Below are 25,193 nucleotides of genomic sequence, written 5' to 3' on the forward strand. Positions count from 1 at the left end.
CGGCAGCAGTAGGAAATCCTACCTGGGTATAACTGCACGAGGGAGGAATCTAGGAGTTGTTTGTCTGAAGGCGAGCTTTGGCCTGTGGCAGAGCCTGCTGTGTGGGTACTGCATGGTAAAGCTGAGCATCTGCTTTGTGGCAGTTCAGGTTATGCTGAATCAATGGGGCCACATTACCGAGCTCAGCACAAAACCTTTTCCTGCGACCCTGATAAAAAAAAATCATAAAAGTCTGACTAAAACCCTATGTGCAGTGAATGCGTGCAGTTATGCAAAGATAAATCGGTATGAAATCTGACATTAAATAATGAGAACCTGTGGTGCAGGGATTGGAAAGGCCATCTTACAGCCCTATGCCTTTATGCAGGGCACTACACTCTAGGGTCATTAGGACTCTCCCCTTCTCCACCTCTTATAATGCCAGGGAATGGCTACTGACAGGGGCAGGACAGCAGACGTTTTGGCCCCATGGTGTGATGGAGTGAGGCAAGTGATGTACTAGCCTGGCTGGGTGTGTTGGTAAATCCATTGTTTCAAGGATGATGAGATGTTAGTGAATGCTCCATTACTTACAGGAGGCCCAGGAAGTGAGCACAGGCTTCCAGAAGTGGGCATAAAATAAACATCCTCCGATGTTTTCCCTGGGATTTTGATTGATCCTTTCATGTTACTACTGTTCAGCCCTGAGAATTGAGGCTAAAACATGCAGTGCATTCTGTAATGCTGGGTTCAGGGCCCTAAAAGTACCGCAGGGTAAAAGCATTGGCAAAGATGCCTCCAGTCCTTGGGGAGTGTCACCTTGCTGCCTTCTTCCCCTCTGCGACCAGAGCAAGCAGGGCTGATGGGCACCCTTCATCCCGGAGCCTGGCAGGCTTATGCATTTCAACTTTTCTTTCTCTTTTCCCTGCGTTGCTTATCCATGCAGGGTCTGAATCTCCTGCAGTAAATCCCAAAGCACGCAGAGCAGGTGATGTTTCTAAGGACATACTAAATCATGTTCATGCCAAGAAATCACTTTGTGTTGGCTGGCTCAACCAAAGGCATGGTGTCTAGCTGTGCCTTGCTGTGCTTGTGATGAGCTTTGATCACCTTCTACAGAGGGAGACTGGGATGAAGAAGAAAGTCTTTTGAGAGGTGCCAGTGGCTCTCTTACAAACATTGAAGGCAAGCATAACTGCTACTGTGGGAAAGGTAGTTTGAGCCTGGAAACGTGATCCTCAGGTTTAACTTGCAGGTACAACTTGTGAGAATGCGCATCTTCCTTCTTGTGCATGCGATTTGGATGTGAATGTCAACCTGGGTTTGACCTCATAACCTGGTCTGGTCAAAGGAAAATGTCCTTACCTTGGCATTTGGAATTGCAGTGGGATGGTTTAGTGTGGGGTGGGTACTTTCACAGCTTTAGATCTGCACACCTAGTCTTTGGCTGTATACCCTCTCCACCATATCACTGATAGAAAAGCCAAGGCTACTGTTGTATCTGTTAAAGAAAACTCTTAAATGTGCCCTGGCAGGGCAGCATCTGAAAACATTGATGTGTAGGTTTAATTTTTAAAGGCATAAGGAGTTAGTTGTTCAGTCTGATTTGTACAAGAGGAAAGATTTGGCTGCGAAAAGCCTTCCACATTTCAATTAGACTTCGGTTATACTCATGCACGCATCTGAATTAAACATCTTTTTAGTAGTGTAGCAACTTGCCAGGCAGACATAGTCCTTGTGAAACCAGTGGTGAGAAAGGCTGAATGCATGGGAAGTGTTGAAAATGGGTTAGTTTTCTGGGCCAAGAAATGACATTACAGGTGCAAATCAAAGAAATGCTTGTGAGCATGTTTAATAGATGATGTGTTTGCCTTTCAGAGCTGTGTCTGTGTGCGTACGCTACATTCATGACCTGATTCGTTAAGTCTGCATAATCAGCTGGTGCTGTCAAAGCATTCGTGCTTCTCTGTTTTCAGATGTGACTGATGAATTTCCTATGCAAGTTGATTCTTGTCCAAATATTTTCCCCATAATGTTCTCCATAAGCTGCCTGACATGGATTCCTTTTGCTTCAAGTTTCTAATCTCTGTCAGTCCTGACTCTTCCTCCCACAGTTGCATGTGAACACATGGAGAGCATGGACATCAAGTAGCCCTTTTCATCCCTGTGCAGCAGGTTGTTCACCTTCAGTGATGGTTTTGTGCTTATAGGGGTTAAGTGTGTCTTTGGAAGCTGAATGCATTGTCCAGTATCTTGTTAGCCTGCAATGATGAATAGCAGGATAGCAATTTCCTTGCAGTGTCCTGAACCTAGTCAAGAGTATAGATTAGTGCCAGTGGGAGGAACTGCTGTTAGTTTGGTTTTATTCTGCTTATAATAAACTCATCTGCTCCTTGTGTTTAGCAAATAAAACAGTGTTTAGTGTAAGAAACATACAATGTATTGGCTGGTGGAAACAATTCCTATTTTTTACCCAAAAGGATGAAATTACAAGTCAGTTCTTATGAATGTGATCTGGGCAGCAGGTAATGCAGACCTCTTGAGTTCATTGCTGTGGTTTCTATTGGAAGAATTGGTGGTGTGTAGTTGTGAGCCACTCAGGATGAGGTATAAAGGATGTAGCAGAAAAGTGGTAAGAGTACATGCAGCAAGAGATGGAGGAGGAAGACAAGCTTTGAGATAAAGCTTCTCCAGACAGCGTACTGATACCATTCAGTTTCTAAAACTGATATAGAGAAATGCCACTCTAGGTCACCTTCATTGTAAGTAGAGGAGAGGCCAAATGCAAATTCAGCAGGAGATAAGGGACCTTTGAGTAGGTTTTCTTTTTGCTGCTGGCTTAGGATGAAATGGGACGTGATTTTAGTCAAGAAGGTGCTTATTTAGTTCTTAAAGGAAGGAAAAGACTATGGCCTTTCAGAACTGTGCTGAAGAAGAGGTCTGAGCTGGAAGGGGAAAATGGTCATCTGGCACAGAAGCATATTGGGGGCCTGTTAGTTAAACACTGTCCCCTGCCTGAGGCTAGCAGGTAGGTGGTGTCTGTGCTGGGGACTTTCTGCCTGAGCAAGAAGCAGGGTGCTGTACCAATGGCTGCAGCAAGCAGGCTGGCACCAGCTTTTTCATGTGTGAGGCTGGGGATGAGCAAAATGGGAAGAGAGGATTGGGATGGGCAGACAGGAAGCTGAGAGAGGGGGATTTGGGGTGTGTTGGAGGACAGCTGGCGAGTGGCAGTTTGGATAGGTTTGTTAAGCTGCATTCTCTGCCCTTCCTAACAAATACTGGGTATTGTTAAATGAGTACATTTGCTTAGGTATCTTGTTTTTTCTCAGGTGCTTCTTTCTTGCTTCTACTAACATGCACCTAATCCAGCTGCATAACTGGACTGCAGTGTTCAGATAAGCTGGTTCTTGCTGTGTTTTCTCAGGTTATGTATATGTTGTGCCTGTGACAGCGCTTTCTTATCTAGTGTCACTGTTCCCTACACTGGTTACCCAGTGGCTTTATTTCTGCAAGCCTAGCGAAGCGGTACTGAAGGGGGATGTTTTACATCCAGAGACAAGGCAAGACAAGCTGAAGAGTCTTGAGGGAAAAGACTCAGTTCCAGGCCTAGAAAATCTGCTTGAGACTTGTTTCCTCGAGTGAGGAGATAACAGATTCTTGCCTCAAAACTGAGGGAGGGTTTGTTTCTATTATTTTCTTCTCTTGAGGCTGGAAAATGAAAATCAGGCAATTTTGGGCTTCTTCACAGTCTCTTAGACTCTTTGTGCCGAGTTTGAGATGCTTTATTGGTGTTTCTAAAAAGCAGAAAATGTCTCCCTAAAAGCCTTGTTCCTGAACAAATAAAGCATAAGCCAGGATGAGTTGGGATGGTACCTTAAAAACACGGATTGCTTGCGCGTGTTGCCAGCCCACCTAACTGAAAACGCTTGCTGCTCTTTGCTCAGTTCCCTTCCACGTTGCTGGTCCCTGTGTGAGGCAGGGGAGCTCGCTAAGGGGCAGCTGTTCCCAGGGCTGGGAACATTCCTTTTGCCGTTGTCACCATGCTGCAAGTGCACACTTTGAGAAACAAGCAGAACGCAACTGGTTTTGTTGCTCCTGTTAGGAAGTTACCAAGTCTGCTCAAGAGGCAGCAGTTTCTACTTCCATAGCTTTATTTAAACGCTTCTCTGAGCAGTTTTTGGCTTAGATGGTAAATAAAGCAGCTCGTTTGATAGTAAAATCCCAGCGGTTTTGGCCTTTCTGTTAACTATTTGAGGTATCTTTGCAAATCACTTCTTGGGAAACATTCCTATAGAGGCTATGGGGATGGGGAACTTGCTCCTGCTGTGGAGAAGTTTTTCCTCATTGCTACTGGTTTGTTACATGACAGCAGCACAGTGGGTCTGCTGCTTCTGTAGCTGGGTATTTTCAAGGGGTAACAGCCAAACTGTTTCCTATTACAGACAACAGGGAGAAGTACATACTGTGATGCTTAATGTGGCTGCTTCATCAGAGCTGACTGTGTTTTTGTTAAGGGTTTAAAATGTGTAATAACCAGTTTCTCTTGGGGAAAAGAAAGAGAAATAAATCCGTCTGAAAACAAGGTTTTGCTGCCCACAGCACAACTCTGCTGTGTCTGAGAAGCAGATTTAGAACTTACTCATGCTGCACGGTGAAGCAGGTTCTATTCAGGGGACAAGTGTGTTGCCTCAATCAGTTGATGTTCTTCGTCGTGCAGTGTTCACAGGAGTTCAGGCATCAGAATGACCTGCGTAAGTCAGTTGTCTGACCATCCATCTCCTTATCTGGACCGTGGCAGCCTCTTCAAAATGGGAGGAAAGTTGTGGCAGGAGTTTTCCATGTGTTCTTGCAGAGGCTTTTTTAGGCACGTCATTCTTTTAATGGCAGTCAGATTTTTCTCTTTGACTTTTGATCCACTTTCTCTGCACTGAGACTGAATCTTTCTCAGTGAGCTCTTCTTAGAAGCACTACTGTAAGTCAGATATAATTGGAGATGTCACTTGACAAGGTTGCTTTCTGCATATACCCTGAATGGCAAAGTGAAATGCTAAAGCACTGTTTCAGAATAAATTACTTTGTTTGCTGTCAGCATGTAAGTGTTTGAGGGAAGTAGGTATTTAATATGCGTTGTAGGGAACTAGTCGATTCCTCTTGAAGGTTTCACAACGTGTTGTGGAAATGATGTACTGTGAAAGGACATTAGATGGTTCTTTCACTTTTTGTTATCCACTTCCCTTAAGCTTTGCATTCTGCAGCCCCACACTGTCTGATACCTTCATTGCCCTTGTACCTTGCAGTGTCATTAGTTTAGACCTCATTCGTGTGCAGTAAGACTATACCAGCTGCTGGTTCTCTGCTTGTAAACTCCATCTGAAACTGGCCTTGCAGCTCCAGAGTTTCAGCCCTTGTTATAACTGAAAGTGCACCACTAACTTTGCTGTTATCTCTATCATTCTCTGAGTCTAGATAATGGAAAATTTTGGCTATGGTAGATGGTAAAGTGACTTCCTTTGTCCTCCCCTATGACATAAACTTGCTATCATGAGCTTCTGGCATGTAACCTCTCTGTTCCTGTGTGATAAAGGCTTGTATTCAGTTCAGCTTGCATCCTGATTTGGGTGTGTACAGGTAGAACTATTGCATTGCTTGTGAGTCCTGAACAGGAATATTCTACTTGTTACTTGGGCCTTAAGTAAGTAATGCAAAAGTAAGTGCCTGGAATTATTTTGTCAATGATCCCATAAATTCACTGTAGAATGCACAAAATGTGGGTTAATAGATTCAAGTTCTTAGCCTTGAGAATATGTGATCTTGCTGCTACAATAGAAATAGATCACATGTGGCTTGGAAGGAGGGAAAATAAGATGTTTAGTTGTATGCCAAGTGGAAGACAGGTTGAGGTCATTTAATAACCCTTTAATTCCTAGTATCACTGTGGATATGTTATTAGAAAAATAAAACCAAGCAAACCCACAGAAATCACTGTGAAGAACCTGGATTTGCCCCAAAATTCATCTGACAGAAGCGTAACAGATGTTCTAACAGTTGTTCTGATGTTCTAAATAACTGATGCTCTAAGTATGCTTCTAACAGCATAACATACATTGATGCATAACTGTGGACATGAGTTCTTGCAAGCTAAACTTTTACCCAGACTTTTCTTGCCGCATCTGCTATGCTGCACCTTATTTCTCAGTCTAGCACAGACAAAATTCCTTTGAGTTAGTTCTGTCTTTCTTGATGGTTGTTATTATCCACAACAAATAGAGTTTGTTGCGAGTGAACATTTCAGTGCATTGTGTTTGTAACACCGAATTGTGTTTCAGCATCTGATCACTGCTTCCTATTCTTAAGTTTTCAAAGTGGGTTTTTCTCCATCAACCACAGGTGGTGCGTTTGTGTCAGAACCCAAAACTGGCGCTGAAGAACAGCCCACCCTATATCCTAGACCTGCTGCCTGACACCTACCAGCATCTCCGAACCATCCTGTCGCGCTATGAGGGGAAGATGGAGACCCTGGGAGAAAACGAGTATTTCCGTGTGTTCATGGAGAACTTGATGAAGAAAACCAAGCAGACCATCAGCCTTTTCAAGGAAGGGAAAGAGCGGATGTATGAGGAGAACTCTCAGCCTAGGTAATGGCGAGAAATGATTTCCAATAGTTATGATTTTTGCAGAGCAGCCGCTTGCTCTTAAATTATTTTGTCTTGAAAATGGTGTTGTGTGTTGCTCCCATAGAAGTGGTGTTACTTTCCAGAACACTTACTGTTACCTCCCAAAGTAGGCTAAAATGGTATATAAAACCCTTTGCAATGTATCTGTGATATTTGTTCTGATTAACTGTGTGTGTGTTGTGAACATCTGATGAGTAAGTAAGCGATAGCTGTGTCAATCTTAAGTCCAGCATCTTGCCTCCAATCCCTTGTTCTTTTCAGAGAGAAGCAAAGAGAAAGGGTTCCAAAGAGTTAATCGTCCTAGCCAGTTTGTAGCCAAACTAATTGATAAAAGGGGGTGGGTGAAATCCAAATCAATAGATATGAACTTCAGAAACAGAATTCCAATAGAGGCTTGCTTTCTCACAGCAGTGATGGGAGTCTTTGGGGAATTGCTAATTGCACCGTTTATGAGTAAACAGCTTAACAGGGAAGCAACTGTGGTGAGACTTGTAAACAGAAGAGTAAAAGCAGAATCACATTCTGGCTAGTTTCAGTAGATCTTCATTTGCTTTCTGCTCAGCCCAGGAAGCAGCAGTTACTGGTTTGTCACGAAGAGGAAATACCAGGCAGCCTTTTCTGGGTGCTGATAGCGAGCATCTTAACTTTCTTAATTCCCTCATTTTTGTCATATACACAAATAGAAAAGGAAGTGGTTGGAGCAGTCACTGCATATGATTCCAATACCAGTTCAAGAGATACCTGCACAAAGAATGGCCCTTTTGCTTCAGCTGGGGATTCTGTTCAATGCCACACTTCCAGGATCAGACTCTGTGGTTGTATAAGCTTTTGGAGCCTGATCACTTTAAGGCACCTTTAGATTTAAAGTATGTGTAATAATTTAAGGTGAATAAATTTAGAAAAACCTCTCACCTTGTCAGGAACTGAAGAAAAACCGGGCTTTTTTCCTTTTGTAAGAATCAATGACTTCACATATTCCAAGGGTGTGAGACACTTCAGATACAGAAACAATCTTTCTCAAAGGTTGTGGGCACCCTATAAAGCAAATGTAACCCAAACCTGGTATTCACTGAACATGTGCTCATGGGAGTGTATGTATATATAAAACAATCTGGTTTACCCTTGATGTCCTGCAAGGGGTGGCCAGTGTTAGTCTGCAGTGTTACGAAGCCATGCCTTTAAAAATCTAACCTGGTGTACTGAAGTGTCGCTTTGTCTTGACTTTTCCTGACTTTTTTTCCTGTTGTCCCTGAAGCTTCTGTCTTCCTTTCCTTCATATTTAGTATTCACTTTGTTTCCTGTTGTCTGTGCTCTTATTTTCCTCCCCCAGATGTCTGCTGGTGTAGAGCAAATGCACTACTTTGCGAGTAGCAAACACCTGCGCAGCTTTCACACTAGCTATGCAAATGACAAACAGACCAGTGATTAGAAATGACTGAAGTCTCTTTTAGACTGTAGGATCAGAATTGTCTTGCTCACTTGACAAATTCTGTATTTATTATTTCTATATTTATTATATTTAGATTTATTGTATTTCTTATTCTATATTCAATATTTCTATATTATTTCTATATCTATTATATTTTTTCTATATTTATTATTTCTATATTGTTCTTTGTGTATTTCCTCTCAAACTTTTTAGAGGTTCTCCAAGGTGTCCATCCAAGGTGGACTGATGCACAGCTGCTGGGAGCACCATGTCTTGTAGCTGCTTGTCCTGCTTTGAGAGTTCTGATAGCCACAAGACGTGTGTCATCTAGCACTGAGTGGTTTGGCACATTGTTGGCTGTGTGTACAGAATGTGTAGCAGTATAATCTGGATGCTGTTTGGTGTTTGCTGTAAGGCAGGCAGTTTATTCTCTGACTTTCAAAATACAGTAGAGGAGTAAAGGTGCTGTGAACAGGGTGAGAAACAGCTTGTGTGAGCATTCACTGTGCTTACGGATGTGGGTGAATGTTTGTTCCTTCAGTTTTTAACTAGCTGGTAAAAGTGAATGTAGGTCTCCTGCGTCATACCTGAACCATCAGGGTGCTGAAAGCATCCTTCTGTTGTGGCTAACTCACAGTTAGGTGATACCCCATGCTATGAACACTCAAACACTCAATGGCTTCCTTTTCTTAGGGCTGTAACGGCTGTTCTGTCTCTGTAGCACTGATGTATATAGACTTTCAGCTGCAATTGTTACTCTTGCATGAGCTCATACTGCAATTTTTGTGAAGAGAACTTGCTTATTTTCTTAGGAGAGCTTTAAAGATACTGTTTGAATTCTGCTCTAAGTCACTTCCATATCTGTTTAAAAATTAATGCTGTTGAGTGTGCTTTTAAAGCTGTGTATGCACTTCCTGACTCATAAGTACACACAATAACTTCTAGTTACTGTTTACAGGCTGAGTTTTGGCAAGTACATCAGCTTCAACTTGGTGACTTCTGAGTAGGATGTGGGGTTTTTAGTGGAGATATATATTGGTTTTTCTGAGTTTTAGGAGCTTATTTGGGTTATCCTTGCCTATCCTATAGGATATATAGGATAGGATATATCCTATCCTATAGGTAGGTCTATAAAAACAAATTATATATTTGAGGATCTGGAAAAACACAGTGATAACATCTTCAGGCCTCGATACTGGAATCAAATAGTATTTGAAGAGTTAATAATTCTGGATATTGTCATATGCTTGCAGTAAGGTACAGCTAAGTTAGTCAATAATTAGTTGGCTTTGCTGCAGTAATAAGCAGGTATTGAGGCTATCCACTTATCCAAAGCTGTTGTTTCCTGTTCTTTAGCAGATCCACAGTGCTTTCTAATGCAAAAGGTATTTTAAGACTCATCACCTTAAGTTCTAAAAACAAAATAAAGACCCACCCAGAGGTCAAGTTTGTAGCCTTTTATAGCTGAGACACTGCAATAAAAGAAATCCTCTCCAGGATCCTTAGCAGGTCTCTATGCAGAGCAGAAAGCTACACCTGTTTAGCACTGAGTAGCTTGCTGTGCTGCTGCAGTGGCAAATATGCGACTTCTCTGACCCTGTAAATATGGTGAATTTCTTGAGTTTACTTTTTAACCCATGATGACAAAAACTGGTTAAACATACATATTGTTTTCCCTGCAACGTGATGCTTCCATTGATTGATCGTGCCGTTAATGCTAATGCCAGGAGTGCTCTGAGCATGCTGAACTTGCTTCAGCTCTTGATTACAGTTTCATTTAGAGGCACAGTGGTTATGCTGGAATAGTTCTCGTTCCTATTGCAGAAAGCTTTTACTTCTCCAGACCTCTTACTTGCACAGAGGAGCTGTCATTTGTCAGCTTTCCCCACTCCGTAAATTACTTATTGCAGCAGCTTTTTTGCACTTGTGTAAATATGCTTCACGTGGTGGGACAGAATAGCTTGCTGATCACTAAACAGGGATAGGAATTGTCTGATACATAGAAAAGGGTGAATTAGGCTGAAGAGTCCCATTTTCCTCCAATGACTCAAATCTACTGATTATGTGAAACCAGTCTGTTATGAAGGAAAATGATTTTTCCCAATCGAATCAGACCATTGCAACTGGTTCCACATTAGAATGCAGTTCTGTAAGGCAGAGTGTAGGGGTTAGGGGAAAGGCTGAGAAGAAGTAATTACTCGGGATGTGGACTGGATGTTTAAGAAATAGCACAAGTTATTGTACTAGTTCAGCTTGCATACTGTGGAAAACAAACTGTTGACAAAATGGGGTTAACACAGCTAACGTGTCTGTAGAGGAGAATGGGGTTAGGTGGGGATTGTGGGGAATATCATAAACCCTCTCCATAGGACATGAAGTTGCAAAAAAAGCTTTGGGAAGCTAGTCTGCATTTAACTGTCTTTGTGACAGGAGCCTTATGGGATGCTGGCTCAGCAGGATTTCATGTTCTTCTCCAGCTCCAAAGTGAAGGTTTACTAATTTACACAGGAAAAAGCTACCAATATTTAATGTCTCCTGGAAATGACCGTGCTCTAAAGGGAGAGGAAATGCATGAAGAATGACCTGCGGGGGGGAAGTTGGATTTCAAAGAGGAAAAAGTTGGAAAGCCCTTGTGCTAAGCCATGAACCAGTAAAGCCCTTTGGGGGGAGGGTGTCAGCGCTCTAAGCTCATATTTTAGGGTGCTTGTACATATTGCTGTGCAGTGGAAAAGAGATGGTATAAAACGTGGAACTTGAGCGGTGTGTAGTGTGCGAGTCCTCTTTCTGTCACTTCCTTCTACTACAGCTAAGACTGGGGTTTTTTTGGTAACAAAACCCACTAGTGTGAAGAAGTCTACATCTGCATTTAAATTAGAACATCTTAAAGAAAAGAACAGGCTCCAAAGCAGCCCACAAGAAAGGTTTCCTTGCCAGGCTTCAGCATATGAACACTAACTAACTGCTTATTGCCCAAGAAGAAATCCATTATCATTTAAATGTTGTTGGAGGTTGAAATGGGCTATTTCTTTCTAATTTGGCTTTAAATTGCTAGTTTAGGTGGTAGTTGTGGAACTTAAGTAACACTAAGCATAGCTGGCATAAGCTTGCGTTTAGTTTAGTTTTCTTTCTGTCAAAAATTGATCACAGTCTTGAAAATCAACTTATGGCCAAATGTAAGCTTTCAAACTATTGCATAATCAAGAAGGAAGATTGCTTTATTCTTTGTCCTTGGAGCCTATAACTCCATCGAGTTTTATGGAAGACTAACTCTGAGGGCTCGATGATGTGGATGGAAGTGCAAGCATGTTATTTAGGATGCAGTAATTACAATTTGAAGTGTGGTTAGGTTTCTTGATGCTGGCAAAACCGTGTTGCTGCTACTTGGCAACCGCAGCCTGTTTCTTGGGTGCTTGGCTTGTGTATTAAGGGCTGAGATGCTATGTGTTGTATTTCCATACTGTTTAAATCCAGAAAAGTAAGTGGATTTTTAGCCTCTTAACTTTGAAAGAGATCTGGCTTGTTAAAAATACAACACTAGCATGTGTGCCTAGAATAAGCAATCCACATCCTCTAAGGGGTCAGTGGGTTTGGTGTGCCTGCTCGGCATACTGCACTCTTGTCCTCTCTGCTTCAGATCGGTCGCATCCTTGTGCATAATCATACAGGTATACCAAAGTTTGCTGGTGTGTTTTGCATGACACTTTAAACTGATTGGCATTCTCTACTTGCAGAACTCAAGGTGTTTAAATACATATATATGTTAGTTGAAAAGTGCCAGGATTCGGAAGGCTATAAGGAAACGTATGTTTCATGTAATAGCTCTGTCTTGTAGTATCTAAAGCACTGATAAAGGAATTAGCCCATAGTATTTCTTGCTTCTTTAAAGCTTCAACTGGTGCCATTAAAAATATTTAGAATGGGAAGGAATACTGTATATAATACTAGTCAGCTATTGCAATTCAGGGGGGCCAGCTTAGGTCCAATGCCTTACGAAGTCTAGCTTCCAGGTGCAGTTAGATGGGCGTTCTGTGCATGAGCTGACATCCTTAGCTAGGCACACTGGCATCCATGGCATCCACTAATGCAGACCAGCTCCATTGCAGAGGAGGCAATGAACAGTGCATTCAGGTCATTCCAGCCCGCTGTTGGGACTATGTAGTGGAGCTGGGATCAGACCTAGCAATGACAGAACTATCTGCTGGTGTGGTTTATGTGTGCCCATTCCCCTTTTGCTGTTTCAGTAAGCGAAGTCTTGAAGTTGCAGGTGAAGCCCCTAGTTCTTGAAATGGAGAAGTGTTTCTGGAGCTGAACCTTGTATGAAGAAGAGGTGATAAACACGTTGCATGTTAGTTTCCTTTTTTCCTAAGGATGCTGGGATGAGCTGGTTCACCAAATCAGTGTAGCTTTAGCTGTCAAGTTTTACAGTACAAGCAGTTAATCTGCTGATTCTGAATTGTTGGGTTTGCTGTTAGTCTGCTCTAGTACTGGTCCTGCACGAGTACTGGAAGTGTTGGAGCAGTGGCCCAGCATAACTTTGTAAGGTGACTTCTATTGGGCCAGTAATAGTTAAATGGAATTGCATTCACTTCCTGTGCTGCAAGTTGTGCTGAAAGTAGTTCTGCTGCTTCTATTTTTAACACTGATTACTGTGTGTGGAGAGCACTGACGCTGTCTCCGAGTTAGAAAAGGCATCCTGGGATCACTTCAAGCATTTCCACTTACGGCTTATATGCATAGGCTGTTTCTGTTAACACGAAGAGCATGCAGAAAACTTCTTGCTGGTGTGGCAGTAGCACATAAGATGCAGTTGTTGGAACCAGGCTATCACCTGTCTACTGAAATTGGGTCTAAATGCTCACGTCTGGTGCATATTTGGTAACAGCTGTGTTGTGGGATAACCTCACACCTTTGTGGTTTCTAAAAGGTACATGTTACTTGTTGGAGACTTGTGAAAAGAGCTGATTATGGGGCGGTTGGTTGGTTTTTTAGCTCTTAAATCTTCACAATATCCAGTTGCACGATGTAAGAGAGTTACAGGAAAAAATAATATTTGGCTGCTTGCAAGACCCAAGACCTGTGGTTCCTGCAGTAGTACTTAGTAAGGGGATAATATTTTGCAATCATGAGCATGTGATAAGGAATTAGAAGTTCATAGAATGCATAGACATTGCATTTCTTACTGTGAGCTGCATTTTGGGGTCATGCCTCTTGAAACAGCCAAGTTGATGTGCAGAGAGAGCCTTCTCTTGAGTTTCGAGCAGAACGATTGTACAGTAACTGAGGTCCTGTGATTTCAATTCACTTTACACATCAGCAGTGAAGATTCAAGAGGGAAATCTTAGCCACTTTGGCACTGATTTGGTAAAATAAAGCATTTTCTCTAAAGTGTGTGGAAATGAAGTCAGTTTGAGCTTGGTTTTATTCTGGGGCCAAGGTGAAGGTGTGGCTGTGCAGCCTGCTCCAGTGCTCACAAGTGTAACTGAAGTCAGTGGCAGCACAAATATGAAAACCCCTATGAAAATCTGGTCATAGATCCAAAATAGGCACATTAACTGAAGAGAAATGAAGCGTTTTTGTTCCAGCTCTGAATTCCTCTGCACAACAGCGTTTGTAGCACGCTTTCAACAGCACGAGCTGTACAGACATGACAGTGTGTGCATGTCAAACGATGGCATGTGAGCACAATATTGTGACTGTATCATCCCGTGGAGCAGTCTCCCTGCTGTGTGTGAGGAGCAGAATTGCACAATCTCAGTGTTAGCTGGGAAGCAGTTGAGAAATAGTGGAGGAAAAGTGTGAGGACTGCATTAGCACTGCCTTGAGGTGAGAAAGATGCTTTAGTCATGAAGCGCATTAGGTGCTGTATGACTTTGTAACATGAATTAATTTAACTAATGGTGTCCACAGAGCTCAGAGAGGCAGCACTGATTTCAGCTGTCCACTGCCCTTAATGGCTTTGCGAGACTGAGCCTGGAAAAAGGCTTTTGTCCAGCCACCAGGAAGCTGGAAAAGCAGAACGTGCTCTCAGTCTGGGGGAGGCAGCAGCACCAGAACCCCCAGCTGGGGGCCAGCCTGCGGCGCAGAACTGGTGCACATGGAAGAGCCTGCTCGACCTTTGGACTTCCGCTAAGATGTGTGGAGCAAACACAGGCCTGAAACAGGAAGGAAGTAGCACAACCACAGCAGAGGGGGCACGGAGGAGGGAGCAGGAAGGAACATGCCTGCTCAGCCTGCGGACCTGGCCTTGGGGAGCCAGCTGATCGATAACCACGGGGTAACTGAAGGAAGAGTCTTGCTTCATGCTGGTTTTTGTTCCCCAAAACGGCCGCTCTTTGGAGCCCTGTCGGTGTCAAGGCAGTGCAGTTTTACAGGTGACTGTAACTGCAGCTGTACAGGCTCTGGTGATGCTTCTGGGTTGTTGAAGAAGCTGTTCTGTTCACATTGTGTGTGTGGAAGGAACTGCAGATGTCTAATAGGAAGATACTTGGCTACTGTATGGAGTGGAAAAATATTTGGCTTTCAGAGCTTTCACCTTTTCTGTCCTTCCTTGTTTCACTGTCTAACAATAATACCCTGCATGGATGTGTGAAAGCACTGGCAAGGATGTGAAATCCCACCTAAACTGAAGCAGTTGCTCTGCGTGGATGTTAACCACTGAACACAAACATGCTGGAGTTCTGTGTTTGAAGCTGGTGCAGGTGTTACCTTCAGCTCAGTTGCAGACAGCGAGAAGAGCCAACTGATACGGCTTGTGGTCCCTGGGTGATGTTTTCAAGAGTGCTTATATGGCGGGTGTTTAAATCCAGTGGGATTTAGGGGCCTAAATCAGTGATTCCCAAACTGCGATTACCATACCTCGGATGTGGCTCTTGGTAACAGTATCTGTGTTCATTACTGTGTTCAGCTAAAGTCTAAAAGAGGGCCATCATGGCAAATTGCTGGAGTTCTGTCTGTGGCCAAAAGTATTTGGGAATCTCTGGTGTAAGTCGTCCATTGAAAATAGTACGCTCTTTTTGTAGGAGAATACTTCCTTCTCTTTAGTTGAAGCAGAGGAGATGAGGACCGGTGCTGATGTTGCTAAAACTAAAACACAGTCACTGAACTTCGACATGCCAATGGAAATGTTCACTTCATTGCAAGCACTTACTTGGTCTGTATTAACTTCCAACTGTGTAACTTGCCTGGTTGAAATAAAGGAGTGCATTCTTGAAAGGAAATGTCCTTTTGGCACAGGATTGGTAACTGGTTGCTGGATGTAAAAGCTGGTTCCTGACATTAAACATTCACTTTCTGTGCTTTCGCTGTTGTTGATTTAAGATGCAGCTGAATATGAAAATACGAGGCTGAAAATGTTCAGTTAATAGAAACTTTCTTGGAAACAGAGTCCCTCATTGTGTGTCTGTGTAAAATGATTTGTTTATCCCCCTTGCAGCCTGTGCAAGTTCAGTCTTCTCTCGCTGAACTGACATGCTCAGCTAAGCACAAGAACTTCCTGAAACTCAGCTAAGGGAGAAGGCTCTAAGGCAGAAGCCATAAGCAACTTGACACAGGAAGATACCTCTTCATCATGCAGTGCTGTTACTTTAAACCATGCCCTTGTCCACTTAGCAGCTTGTTTGAGGGTCAGAAATGGGTTAGGGTGCTTGGTTTTCACACTCTGCTGGGCAGCGATAGGAAGAGTATATACCTGAAATGACTTCACTTCTACCTACCAGCTGTTGCATACATTCGTTTCAAGCATGTTAAGAGTGCTGGATAACTAAGCAGCTTTAGGGTTGCTGACTTTGTAGTCACTTGGCCTTAATGGGTTGCTGCGAGATGCCACGTTACCTGCTAAGATGGCACACAAATATTGCATGCTGACCCTTCAAGGAGCTAGTCGGAACGTGATTCTTACCAAGGACTTCCATGTTAGTGTAACAACACCTCCGTTTTTATCAACTTAGGAAAAAGCAATCTCTCTGTTTCCTGAATTGTGAGTGATTCGTAATCCTCTGGGTTTGCTTTGTTCCCTTGCACTGCTGTAACCTGTCCTCTATTCTGCTGGTTTATGGAAGTGAGGACTTTCAGCAGCCAGCCTGGGGAGCAAGCTCTGCAGCTGGAACCTCTGATTTGTACCTTTTGTACTGGTTGTCAGCCAGAGGCACTGCAGGGACATGGTGGGAACCTGCCCTCGACAGGGAGGGAGAGAGCTGGGCTGTGAGTTTGCACTGAGTCTTTATAGCATTAGCCAGCGGCTGTGCCTAGGAGTCCGAGCCTTCCTGCTAAATGCACTGTCACTTATCTGCTCCTGGGAAGAGGAACACACAGCATTGAACTACTTCACATTACACAAGGGCGGGGAGATGCACAAACAGGCAGCAGCCTGGTTTTGTGCTGCTCTGGTTTGTGTATCTATACATTCTAGGTCCTAACCTGTGATTGTCATAAATGCAACTGTGATCACATAGGAAGCTATCACTTTGCTGTTCTGATACAGCTTAGTTTTCCCTACACATGCATCCTGTATAGTTTAAGACATGCTGTATAAAGCCTCCTAAAAACAGAAGGTGAGGGATTACTGTAGCACTCCAAAGGTATGAAACAAAGTGCATAAGCGGATGACTTGCAATTGAGATGCGCTAGTAAGGCAAGGGGACTTTCTGCCAGCCCCTCTCTCGGGGGGGGGGGGGGGGGGGGGGGGGGGCAGTTAACTCACAAAGAGTGGTAAACAGCAAAGCTTTTTGGTCTGTATTTATAGACTCAAACAAGCAAATCACATAGCTGCTTTAAAACACACCCAGTTTGAGTGTGTAACGCATTCAGTAGAGAGGTGCTGAGCGGAACAGCTGACGGAAGAGCATCTGCATGCTTTGACTTTGTTAATCTTGAGCACCTGTTGTTATTGGGCATGTATGAAATGACAAAAACCAGAGCCCCTGGCTGTGTAGCTGACACCTTCTGTAAACACTTGGGGCAAACATCCTTGTTGAAACACAAAATGTAGTTGAATAAATGAGGGTAAGGAGCGAGAGCTGCTCTCCGAGGAGATTTACAAGGTTGAGCCATGTATACCTCCTAGTCTGCCCACACTCTATCCCAGCACGGAGAAAGAACTGCCATGGAGTGAATAGCAGAATATATGTCAAGCAAAATGGACCACTTCCAATTGAGTTTAGACTGTATGAAAGCATGGTATGGAGCCAGAAGACCTAAGCCCAAATGTCCAGAGCCTCTTTGCAGAAAGTCTGGAGGCAGTTCCCTGTCTCTACCTGGGGGTCAGTTCTGCAATCAGGCAGAGTAACAGGGTCAGTACTTCAAGCAGGAATGGCCTCTCTGGAGTAAGAGCTATCTGAAAAATGGCCAAGGTGAAGTAAATTGGACCTAGTCCAATGCAAAGCTGTTGAAGAGCTGGAACCTGGGGGGAGCATAGTGTGCTGCCAAGCTCAGCTGTCTTCGGGGCGGTGGCACACTGCAATAGTAACGTATGCAGGGAGAGAATTTGGAATCAAGGCATTAAGAAAATGCTGTGTGACCGGAGATGCTTCTACCCTGGGTGGGTCAGTCGTTTGCAGTCTGCGGCAGAACTTGTTGCTCAATGTCCTGACTGACTCCGTGCAGTGCCTTGGTGGTGGTGCAGTCTTCTGACCAGCTCCGGTCTGTTGGGTGTAATGTAGAAGTTGTCCTTTCCCACATGATGCTAGTTCCTTCTTTTACCTTCAGGCATGTGACATGGGGGTGAAAAAAAGCCACTGGCCTAGAAATAGCCCTGAATCTTTTCAGAAACTGCATTTTCCTAGCATCTGGATAATGTAATGGAGTAGAATAGAAGAGATTCGTCCTTTATTAGGATAAAGGAGTGGTACAAATAGATGCCACTAGTGATTTTTTTTTCCCCATCTATGAATAGAAGACTGCCTCTCTAGTGTGTAATGGTGCTGTTGTTTGACTCCTAAATAGGAAGACTGTTATTCCTGTACTGCTATAGGCACTGATGCTTTGAGGTACCCAAGCTAGCTCTATTTCTGCTTAGCACTGTTGCAGCATAGAGCTTACCTCCTTGTGTAGTTGCTCCCAACGCTGCTGTGTCCTCTCTGCTAGGCAGGAGTCCTTCTGTCTTCTACTCCTGGAAATCCTTTGCATGTTGACTAATTCTCTCCTCCAGCTTTCCCTCTCCAGTTTAGAAAAGGTCCTCACCTGATGGACTAGAGCACTTCAGACACATGAGTGTGTTTAGGCAGAGAAGGGATCTGTACCAATTTGTAATTAAATTGGATAATTACTCAGTGCAGTGTGGTTGAGAAGGACTCTCAAGCTTTTGAAGAACCATCAAGCTTTTGTATGTAAGTTATTCCCATTATGCAGGTGTTTTGACCTTCCCTTGAGAGCTGGACCTGTTGTTATCACTTAGATGTTATCTGAGCAAATCTATTCTGTTGGGACCCTTGGAGACTTGAAAGGACATTCAGCTTGTGTGGTCTAAGGCAGTAGTAGTTTTATGTGCTGTCATAGGGAATTCTTAGACCCAAGAGCAAAGGAATCTGATGAGGTTTTGGTTTTAGTGTTATTGAGTTGATAGGTAAGGTCTGAATGCCAGGTTTGGACATTTTCTGTGCCTGTGTTTTCTTGGGAGGCTTTGCCATGGAAATAACGTGCCCACCTCAAAGAGATTATGCAAACTTAGTCTTGGTGGAAAATGTCTTCACAAACACCAAGCTTGCTGGTAAGTACATTGTGGTGGATGTGCTCTGAATGCTGGGTAAACAGGGTCCCAAGCAAGAGGAGTTTCTAGGCTGGGATGCTCGAATAGCAGGAGGTACAGTTTCTGTTTTGTTCAGTGCTAAACCACATCTGTCTTCTCTACAAGAGACCTTTGTTTTTTTGTGCTCCTTCGTAGGCGTAACCTGACAAAGTTATCCCTGATATTCAGCCATATGCTGGCTGAGCTCAAAGGTATTTTCCCAAGCGGCCTTTTCCAGGGGGACACGTTCCGGATCACCAAGGCGGATGCAGCCGAGTTTTGGAGAAAGGCTTTTGGTGAAAAGTAAGTTTCTAACTGTGATTAAAGATCGAATTGTGGGAACGACTCGCACACAGCAGCGTGTAGGTTTCAAAGCTGTTCAGAGGAGTCTTTGTTAAGGTTCACATGAACGATGGGAGAGACCTACAGTCATTCGGTCCACTGTCTGGGGTGAGATACAGGATTGTTCCCCTGTTATATTCCCTAGTTCATTGTCCTGTCTGGTTTTAAATGTGTCAGGTGATGGGTCTTTCCTCACTTTCCCTAGGAAACTCTGGTACTGTCACAGTTTCCCTCTATTATTCAGCTTCAATTTTCCCCTCCTTAATTTAATTCCCTAACTTGTAAGTAACTATGCAAACTGATCTGCTTTCTTCATCCAAAGGTTACCATGCCCTCAATATTAGTTGTCCTTTAGCTAAGCCATTTCACCTTCCCTCCAATTAGTTTGTCTAATCACTTAGTCACCTTTCTTTTGGCTTCTCTGAACTTCTGTCACGTTGCATAATGGCTTTGTTAAGGTAGAATGGAGGAGAAAGTGAAGAGCAAACGGTTGAAATCTCAGTTTTCACTTTTGTATCTATTGTAAGATGACTGGATGAACTGTAGACCAAAGTCTACAATGTCCAAAGCAATGCTTGAGGATTAAAGGGAATGGATTTGGCTACTGCTTTCTAACTAAGATAACTTCAGGTGCTTCACATAAAGAGTTTAATTAGTAGCTGTCAGAACAGAAAGCAATAATATCTTTAGTCATGAGGAACATGCCTGAAGGTAGGCATGTTCTTTCTATGTTTGTATTCCACTTGATATTTTGAAAGGAGGAAAATATTCCTGTGAACAGGAGCCTTGGTTTTGGCTTGTGATTATCTTCTCCAGTTAATCCCTCCTTTTGCAGCTGCTTTTCTTTCCCTGCTTTTGAACTATATAGACCTCTACTAAAAGACCGCCCGTGAACTCCTTCCCTACCAGCCACGACATTCTGAAACTCATATCAAGTGACAGTGTTCCATGCAGCCCGGGGCACAGACAGGTCCATACATGATCAGAGTGCAGAAAAAGGGAAGGGAGAAAGCAGGACTTCAAACATTCTGCATGTGCAGAGAAAATTGTTCATTTGGCTGCTAATTTACTGCAGTAACGAGGAATCTGTGCTTGCACAACACGAACAGATCTCTTGTGGCTGATTCTGAGTTTCTTCACTTTCGTTATCATGAGGTGCATGCTCACAATAAAAGTGTATAAGGGATGTATATAGTGGTGGTCTTGAGATGCAGCACATTTACAGAGGGCTTGGTTTTCCCCAGGACCATTGTTCCTTGGAAAAGCTTCCGTCAGGCCTTGCATGAAGTGCATCCCATCAGTTCAGGGCTGGAAGCCATGGCCCTGAAGTCAACGATCGACTTGACGTGCAATGACTACATTTCAGTATTTGAATTTGATATCTTCACACGACTTTTTCAGGTAAGGGTTGAGGCTTGGCAATCACTTGAAATGTGCCTCAGTGCTTCAGGTCAGACCCCTTTCCCAGGACAAACTGTCTTTTACACGCTGAAATGATTTATGCTGTAAGGGATTTGGGCGTCTTGCCCTTCATCCCCTAAACAGCTGCAGTACTACTTAGGACCCTATATTGCAGTAAAAGTGGGTGGTACTTCTGGTTGTAGAAGAAAAGATTGTCCAAATATATACTGCAACTGTAAGGCACATTCACTGTCCTCCCATGAATCAGTTTTTCCCTTTCAGAGGTCACTTTAAGACTCAAGTTCTGACCCAAGTTCTGTAAGCCAGGAAATGTAAAGCTTAGTTTATCACTTTGTCTTTCCTTGTCCTTTGCTTTCTTGTCAGATTTATTTTCCATGGGGGGGTTGTTCAGGATGGAGTACAGGCATGGAAGTTTGGGCTTCCTAGCTTTTGAACTGTCACAGCCAGGATGTTGTGGACATGTCTGTGTTCTGTGCAGGAGAAATACCCTATCGCTAGTAGCTAAAATTCTAACCCATAGTCTTTAATAGTGCTAGACTCAAAACCACAGCTTCTGATGGCACAATTGGGTATTTACAAGAACAAACACTTACTTCTTTAGCTCTGACTTGCCTTTTCCCATGTGATAGGGTGGGTTGTAATTAAGATAGGTCTAGATGAGAAATGCCCATGTGCAGTGTTGCAGTGAAGCTGATCTCATTCAGTACTTTTTCCAGCTGCAGTACATCAAGAGCAAGTTAAGAGCTGCTGCAGTTCCTCAGAGGTGCAAAGTTGTTAGGGAGAGCTCCCATCTTCTTTTAGATGAGTTGAGAAAATCGGAAGAGTTGGATGAGATTGAGACACCCAAACCCTTCTCAGGATTGAAAGCTTCCAAACGGTTGTTTCAGCTTTTTCTGCATCATTTGAAGGAATATTTGACATGGATGTGCTGGTTTATGTATTCAGATCTTGGAGTAGCCAGTAATCCTTGCCACACCCAAGTGAGGTTAAGTGGCTGAGGAATAGTCACAAGCATCTTACACATAGTGAAACTGAGACAGAGAGGGGAGGGCACTTTCCTGAGGCTGTATAGGAAGTCGGTGTTAGAGATTGGACCAGTCATGGTTTCTGGTCCTGTGCATAATCTTATTAAACTCCCATCTTTATCCCTGTGTCAGGAATGAGTCATTTTCTCTGCAGAAGCAGTACAAATTGGTCGCTATTGTTGAGCTTTGTGTGACCTCAGTGGCTTCTCCCTTAGCATTTATTAAAGGAGTTTTGATTAAGGTCTGTCTTAAGTGATGTTTTTATCACTGACAAGAAACTCAAACGCTAAGGCTGGTGCCTGGGAATGTAGTGTTTAGTTCCTCTGCTGGATTTATGGTGGATAAGAAACCTGCTGCTTTAACTCTTCATCCCTTTGAGTAAGGAATATTGTATGTGGTGATACCTGTTAGAAGTGGATGGTTAATGTACCTCTTTGCTGTTTCTATAGCCGTGGTCCTCTTTGCTCAGGAACTGGAACAGTCTAGCGGTGACTCATCCTGGCTATATGGCATTCCTAACGTATGATGAGGTGAAAGCCCGGCTTCAGAAGTTCATTCACAAACCTGGCAGGTTAGTGCTCAGCAGCAGTTGCTTTTTTGGATCGTTCTTGCTAACGTCACTGGTTACTGCACCAACTGAGACTGGATTTGGTTTGTCTTTGTCCTCCTTCCTCAGAAACCTAGACTATGACAAACCCTAGCTTGCCCTGCCTTCATGGGGTGACTTACCTCCTGCCCACCCCTCCCAGCTGTCACAGCAGCTCCCTCAGGCCTGAGCAGGACACAGAGGCAGACCCTGCCTGAATGAGCCTAAACAATGGGCCATTTAGGGCCATAAATAAGGGCGTGTATCTATAGGCCCCATAACTTTCTGGTGTGTACACATAAAACCAGGAGAGCTGAGTGGATTGCAGCCCTCAGAGCAGTGTGTACCTTTGAAGGCAGCTTTAGACAGACAAAGCAGCATGGTGGTGGGCAGAGTAGGCAGCAAGGTAATGCTGCAGGCTGGGCACACTTCAGAGGCTCTGTGGGGCAACAGTTTTGAGCTGCCCAATGTCCTGAATGGAACTTGGCCCAATGCAACAAGGCTAACAGCCTTTCCTTTATGCCAGAAGGGCCAAGTGTGAATTTCTGGAGGTTGTTACTATGTGGTTAATTCTGTGCTGGTTTTAAGAATGGAAACCTTGTGTCGTCTGTTGGGTTTGTTGTTCGCTGAGGGTTTTTTGAAGTTAATTTGAAACAAATGATTTTAAGGCTGCTAACACTTTTCTTGCCCTGGACTCTGGGTTTAATTTCACCTGGAGGCCAGGGCTTGGATGCTTTCCTCAGTTGTATCAGGTTGCAAGGTTCTCCTTTGATCTGCCTGGGGGATAATTAAGGAAAGCTGGTATAAATCAAGTTATCCCTACTAGGTTTTCGTTTGCTGTCTAGAGATAGCCAGGCAATGGCTGCCTACTTGACCCTCAGTCTTCTCTGTCTGCTCCAGTCCAAACTGAAGTTTCCTTTCCTTTGTGTGTTTTTAGTTATATTTTCCGATTGAGCTGTACACGGCTCGGTCAGTGGGCCATTGGCTATGTCACTGCAGATGGGAACATTCTTCAGACAATCCCCCACAACAAACCTCTCTTTCAAGCACTGATTGACGGCTTCAGGGAAGGCTTGTAAGTAACTTTAACAAAATCGAGTTTTCTGCCCTTTTTTCGCTGTTTGCTCTATGAATGTTCATCCTGTGATGAGGGCTTGAAGTCAGTCAGTCGAATGGTAAAATGTACCTTCTGGGTTCATCACGAGAGAGGCAGCACATTGCAGAGCTCAAACAATCACTAAGACCCTTTTGGACATCTCTTGGCTCTTCCTTTTAGTTTAGTTGTTGATTCAGCAAAACAGTTCAATTGCCAATAGTGCCTAATTTGAGCCGCTGCGACTTCTATTATGGTATCAGGTTTATTACCCTGCCTATTACAGTTTCACTACAGGATGATTTAAGAAGAGTAGCCTGGGACCATAACAACCTGTTTGAAAGGAAAATTGCTGTCAGGAAGGAAAAGAAACTTTTCTTTTGAAGAATGACATTTTGGGGTTCTGTCCCATAGTAAAATCCTTCCACATCTCCTTCTGAATTCAGAATACCTTGAATTCCCACCCTCATTCTTCTCTTTCCTCCACCCTCCCCAAAAGAAACCTTATGTGTGCTTTCATGTGTGTGTATGCACGTGTGTATATACACACACAGAGAACAAGATCTGTTTTTTCCCCCAACTACTTACAGTTATTTATTTCCCGATGGCCGGAATCAGAATCCTGACTTGACTGGCTTATGTGAACCCACACCTCAGGACCACATTAAAGTTACACAGGTGAGCAAGGTATTCTGTCCCATCAAACTTGCTAACTTTCTTCCTAATTCCTAGCCTCCTTAGCTGTTTGTAGGATTCTGGCTTACTTGGTATCCCCAAGACTTTGTTTTTAAGGATGATGTATTTTACAGGTGGGGATTTGAACGGTAGGGATGAGCAGAGGAGATTGCAGAGGTTAGGTAAAGCTTTATGCGGGGCTGACAGTTGTAAGGTTTATTTGGGTTTAGGATGTTTCTGACACATACTCGTGTTCTTGTGCCATGCAGCACGTCTTGAGCCCTGCTTTTGGGACACCTACATGAAAATCTGGCCTAGCTTGAAATCCATTCTTTTCAGACCTTGGCAGGTGTATCTAGTGCATAAAACCGTAGTGAAATCCTTCCAGATCTCTGTTCTCCTTTGCGCCGTGTTCTTGTGTTGGGTTTACAGCATTAACCCCGTATGTCTGTCTTGCCCCAAGGAACAATATGAACTGTACTGCGAGATGGGCTCCACGTTTCAGCTGTGTAAAATATGCGCTGAAAACGACAAGGATGTGAAGATTGAGCCGTGCGGCCACCTGATGTGCACGTCCTGTCTCACTGCGTGGCAGGTGAGGTGTTGCCTCTTGTTAAGCCCTGTGAGTAAGGCTAGTTGCTCTTTGACAGGAGCGGTGTATAACAGCTCTCTTCTCTTCCATGAAGGAATCAGAAGGCCAGGGATGTCCTTTTTGCCGCTGTGAAATCAAAGGCACGGAGCCAATCGTAGTAGACCCGTTCGACCCCAGAGGAGGAGGAGGATTGTCACGACAAGGGGCAGAAGGAACTCCCTCGCCCAATTATGATGATGACGACGACGACAGAGCTGATGATTCCCTCTTCATGATGAAAGAACTCGCTGGTACCAAAGTAAGGTCACCAGAGCGTGTGCTAGTAGATGTGGCAGGATGGACGCAGACTGCGTGTTGTCCATCAGTTTTCTATGGTGAGGGTTGTCACACCTTATAGCACAAAAGATATCACACAGTATGGAAAACATGGATTTAGGATCGGTTTTGTCCATTTAGTTCACACTGTCAGTTCTATTAAGCAATGGTAATTGCACTTGGAAATCCTTGATCTTTTGTGTGTTGTCTTGAAAGAAGGGTGAAAAGGCTGGCTTGACCTGCTGGAATGTAAGATCTAGGTTTATAACACTTCTCTGTATACTCAGCAATGCTGCTTTTGATTTATTAGCCATAACTCACTCATATCAGCAAGAATTCAT

At 43.6% G+C, this 25,193-nt stretch overlaps 1 protein-coding gene across 1 annotated transcript in view; it reads left to right on the forward strand.

Moving 5' to 3' along the window:
• The window catches only part of CBL (Cbl proto-oncogene), a 34,014-nt gene that overhangs the window by 813 nt on the left and 8,008 nt on the right, over positions 1–25,193 (forward strand). The window contains exons 2-9 of the mRNA XM_062617625.1: positions 6,367–6,614; positions 18,959–19,105; positions 20,389–20,545; positions 22,041–22,162; positions 23,115–23,252; positions 23,861–23,948; positions 24,409–24,540; positions 24,632–24,835. Of these exons, the coding sequence (XP_062473609.1) occupies positions 6,367–6,614; positions 18,959–19,105; positions 20,389–20,545; positions 22,041–22,162; positions 23,115–23,252; positions 23,861–23,948; positions 24,409–24,540; positions 24,632–24,835 (1,236 nt within the window). The remainder of the gene's footprint in view (positions 1–6,366; positions 6,615–18,958; positions 19,106–20,388; positions 20,546–22,040; positions 22,163–23,114; positions 23,253–23,860; positions 23,949–24,408; positions 24,541–24,631; positions 24,836–25,193) is intronic.

Source organism: Pezoporus occidentalis, unplaced genomic scaffold (assembly GCF_034315485.1).
Source record: "Pezoporus occidentalis ecotype Australia unplaced genomic scaffold, CSIRO_AGI_Poc_V1 ctg199, whole genome shotgun sequence".
Classification (NCBI taxonomy): domain Eukaryota; kingdom Metazoa; phylum Chordata; class Aves; order Psittaciformes; family Psittacidae; genus Pezoporus; species Pezoporus occidentalis.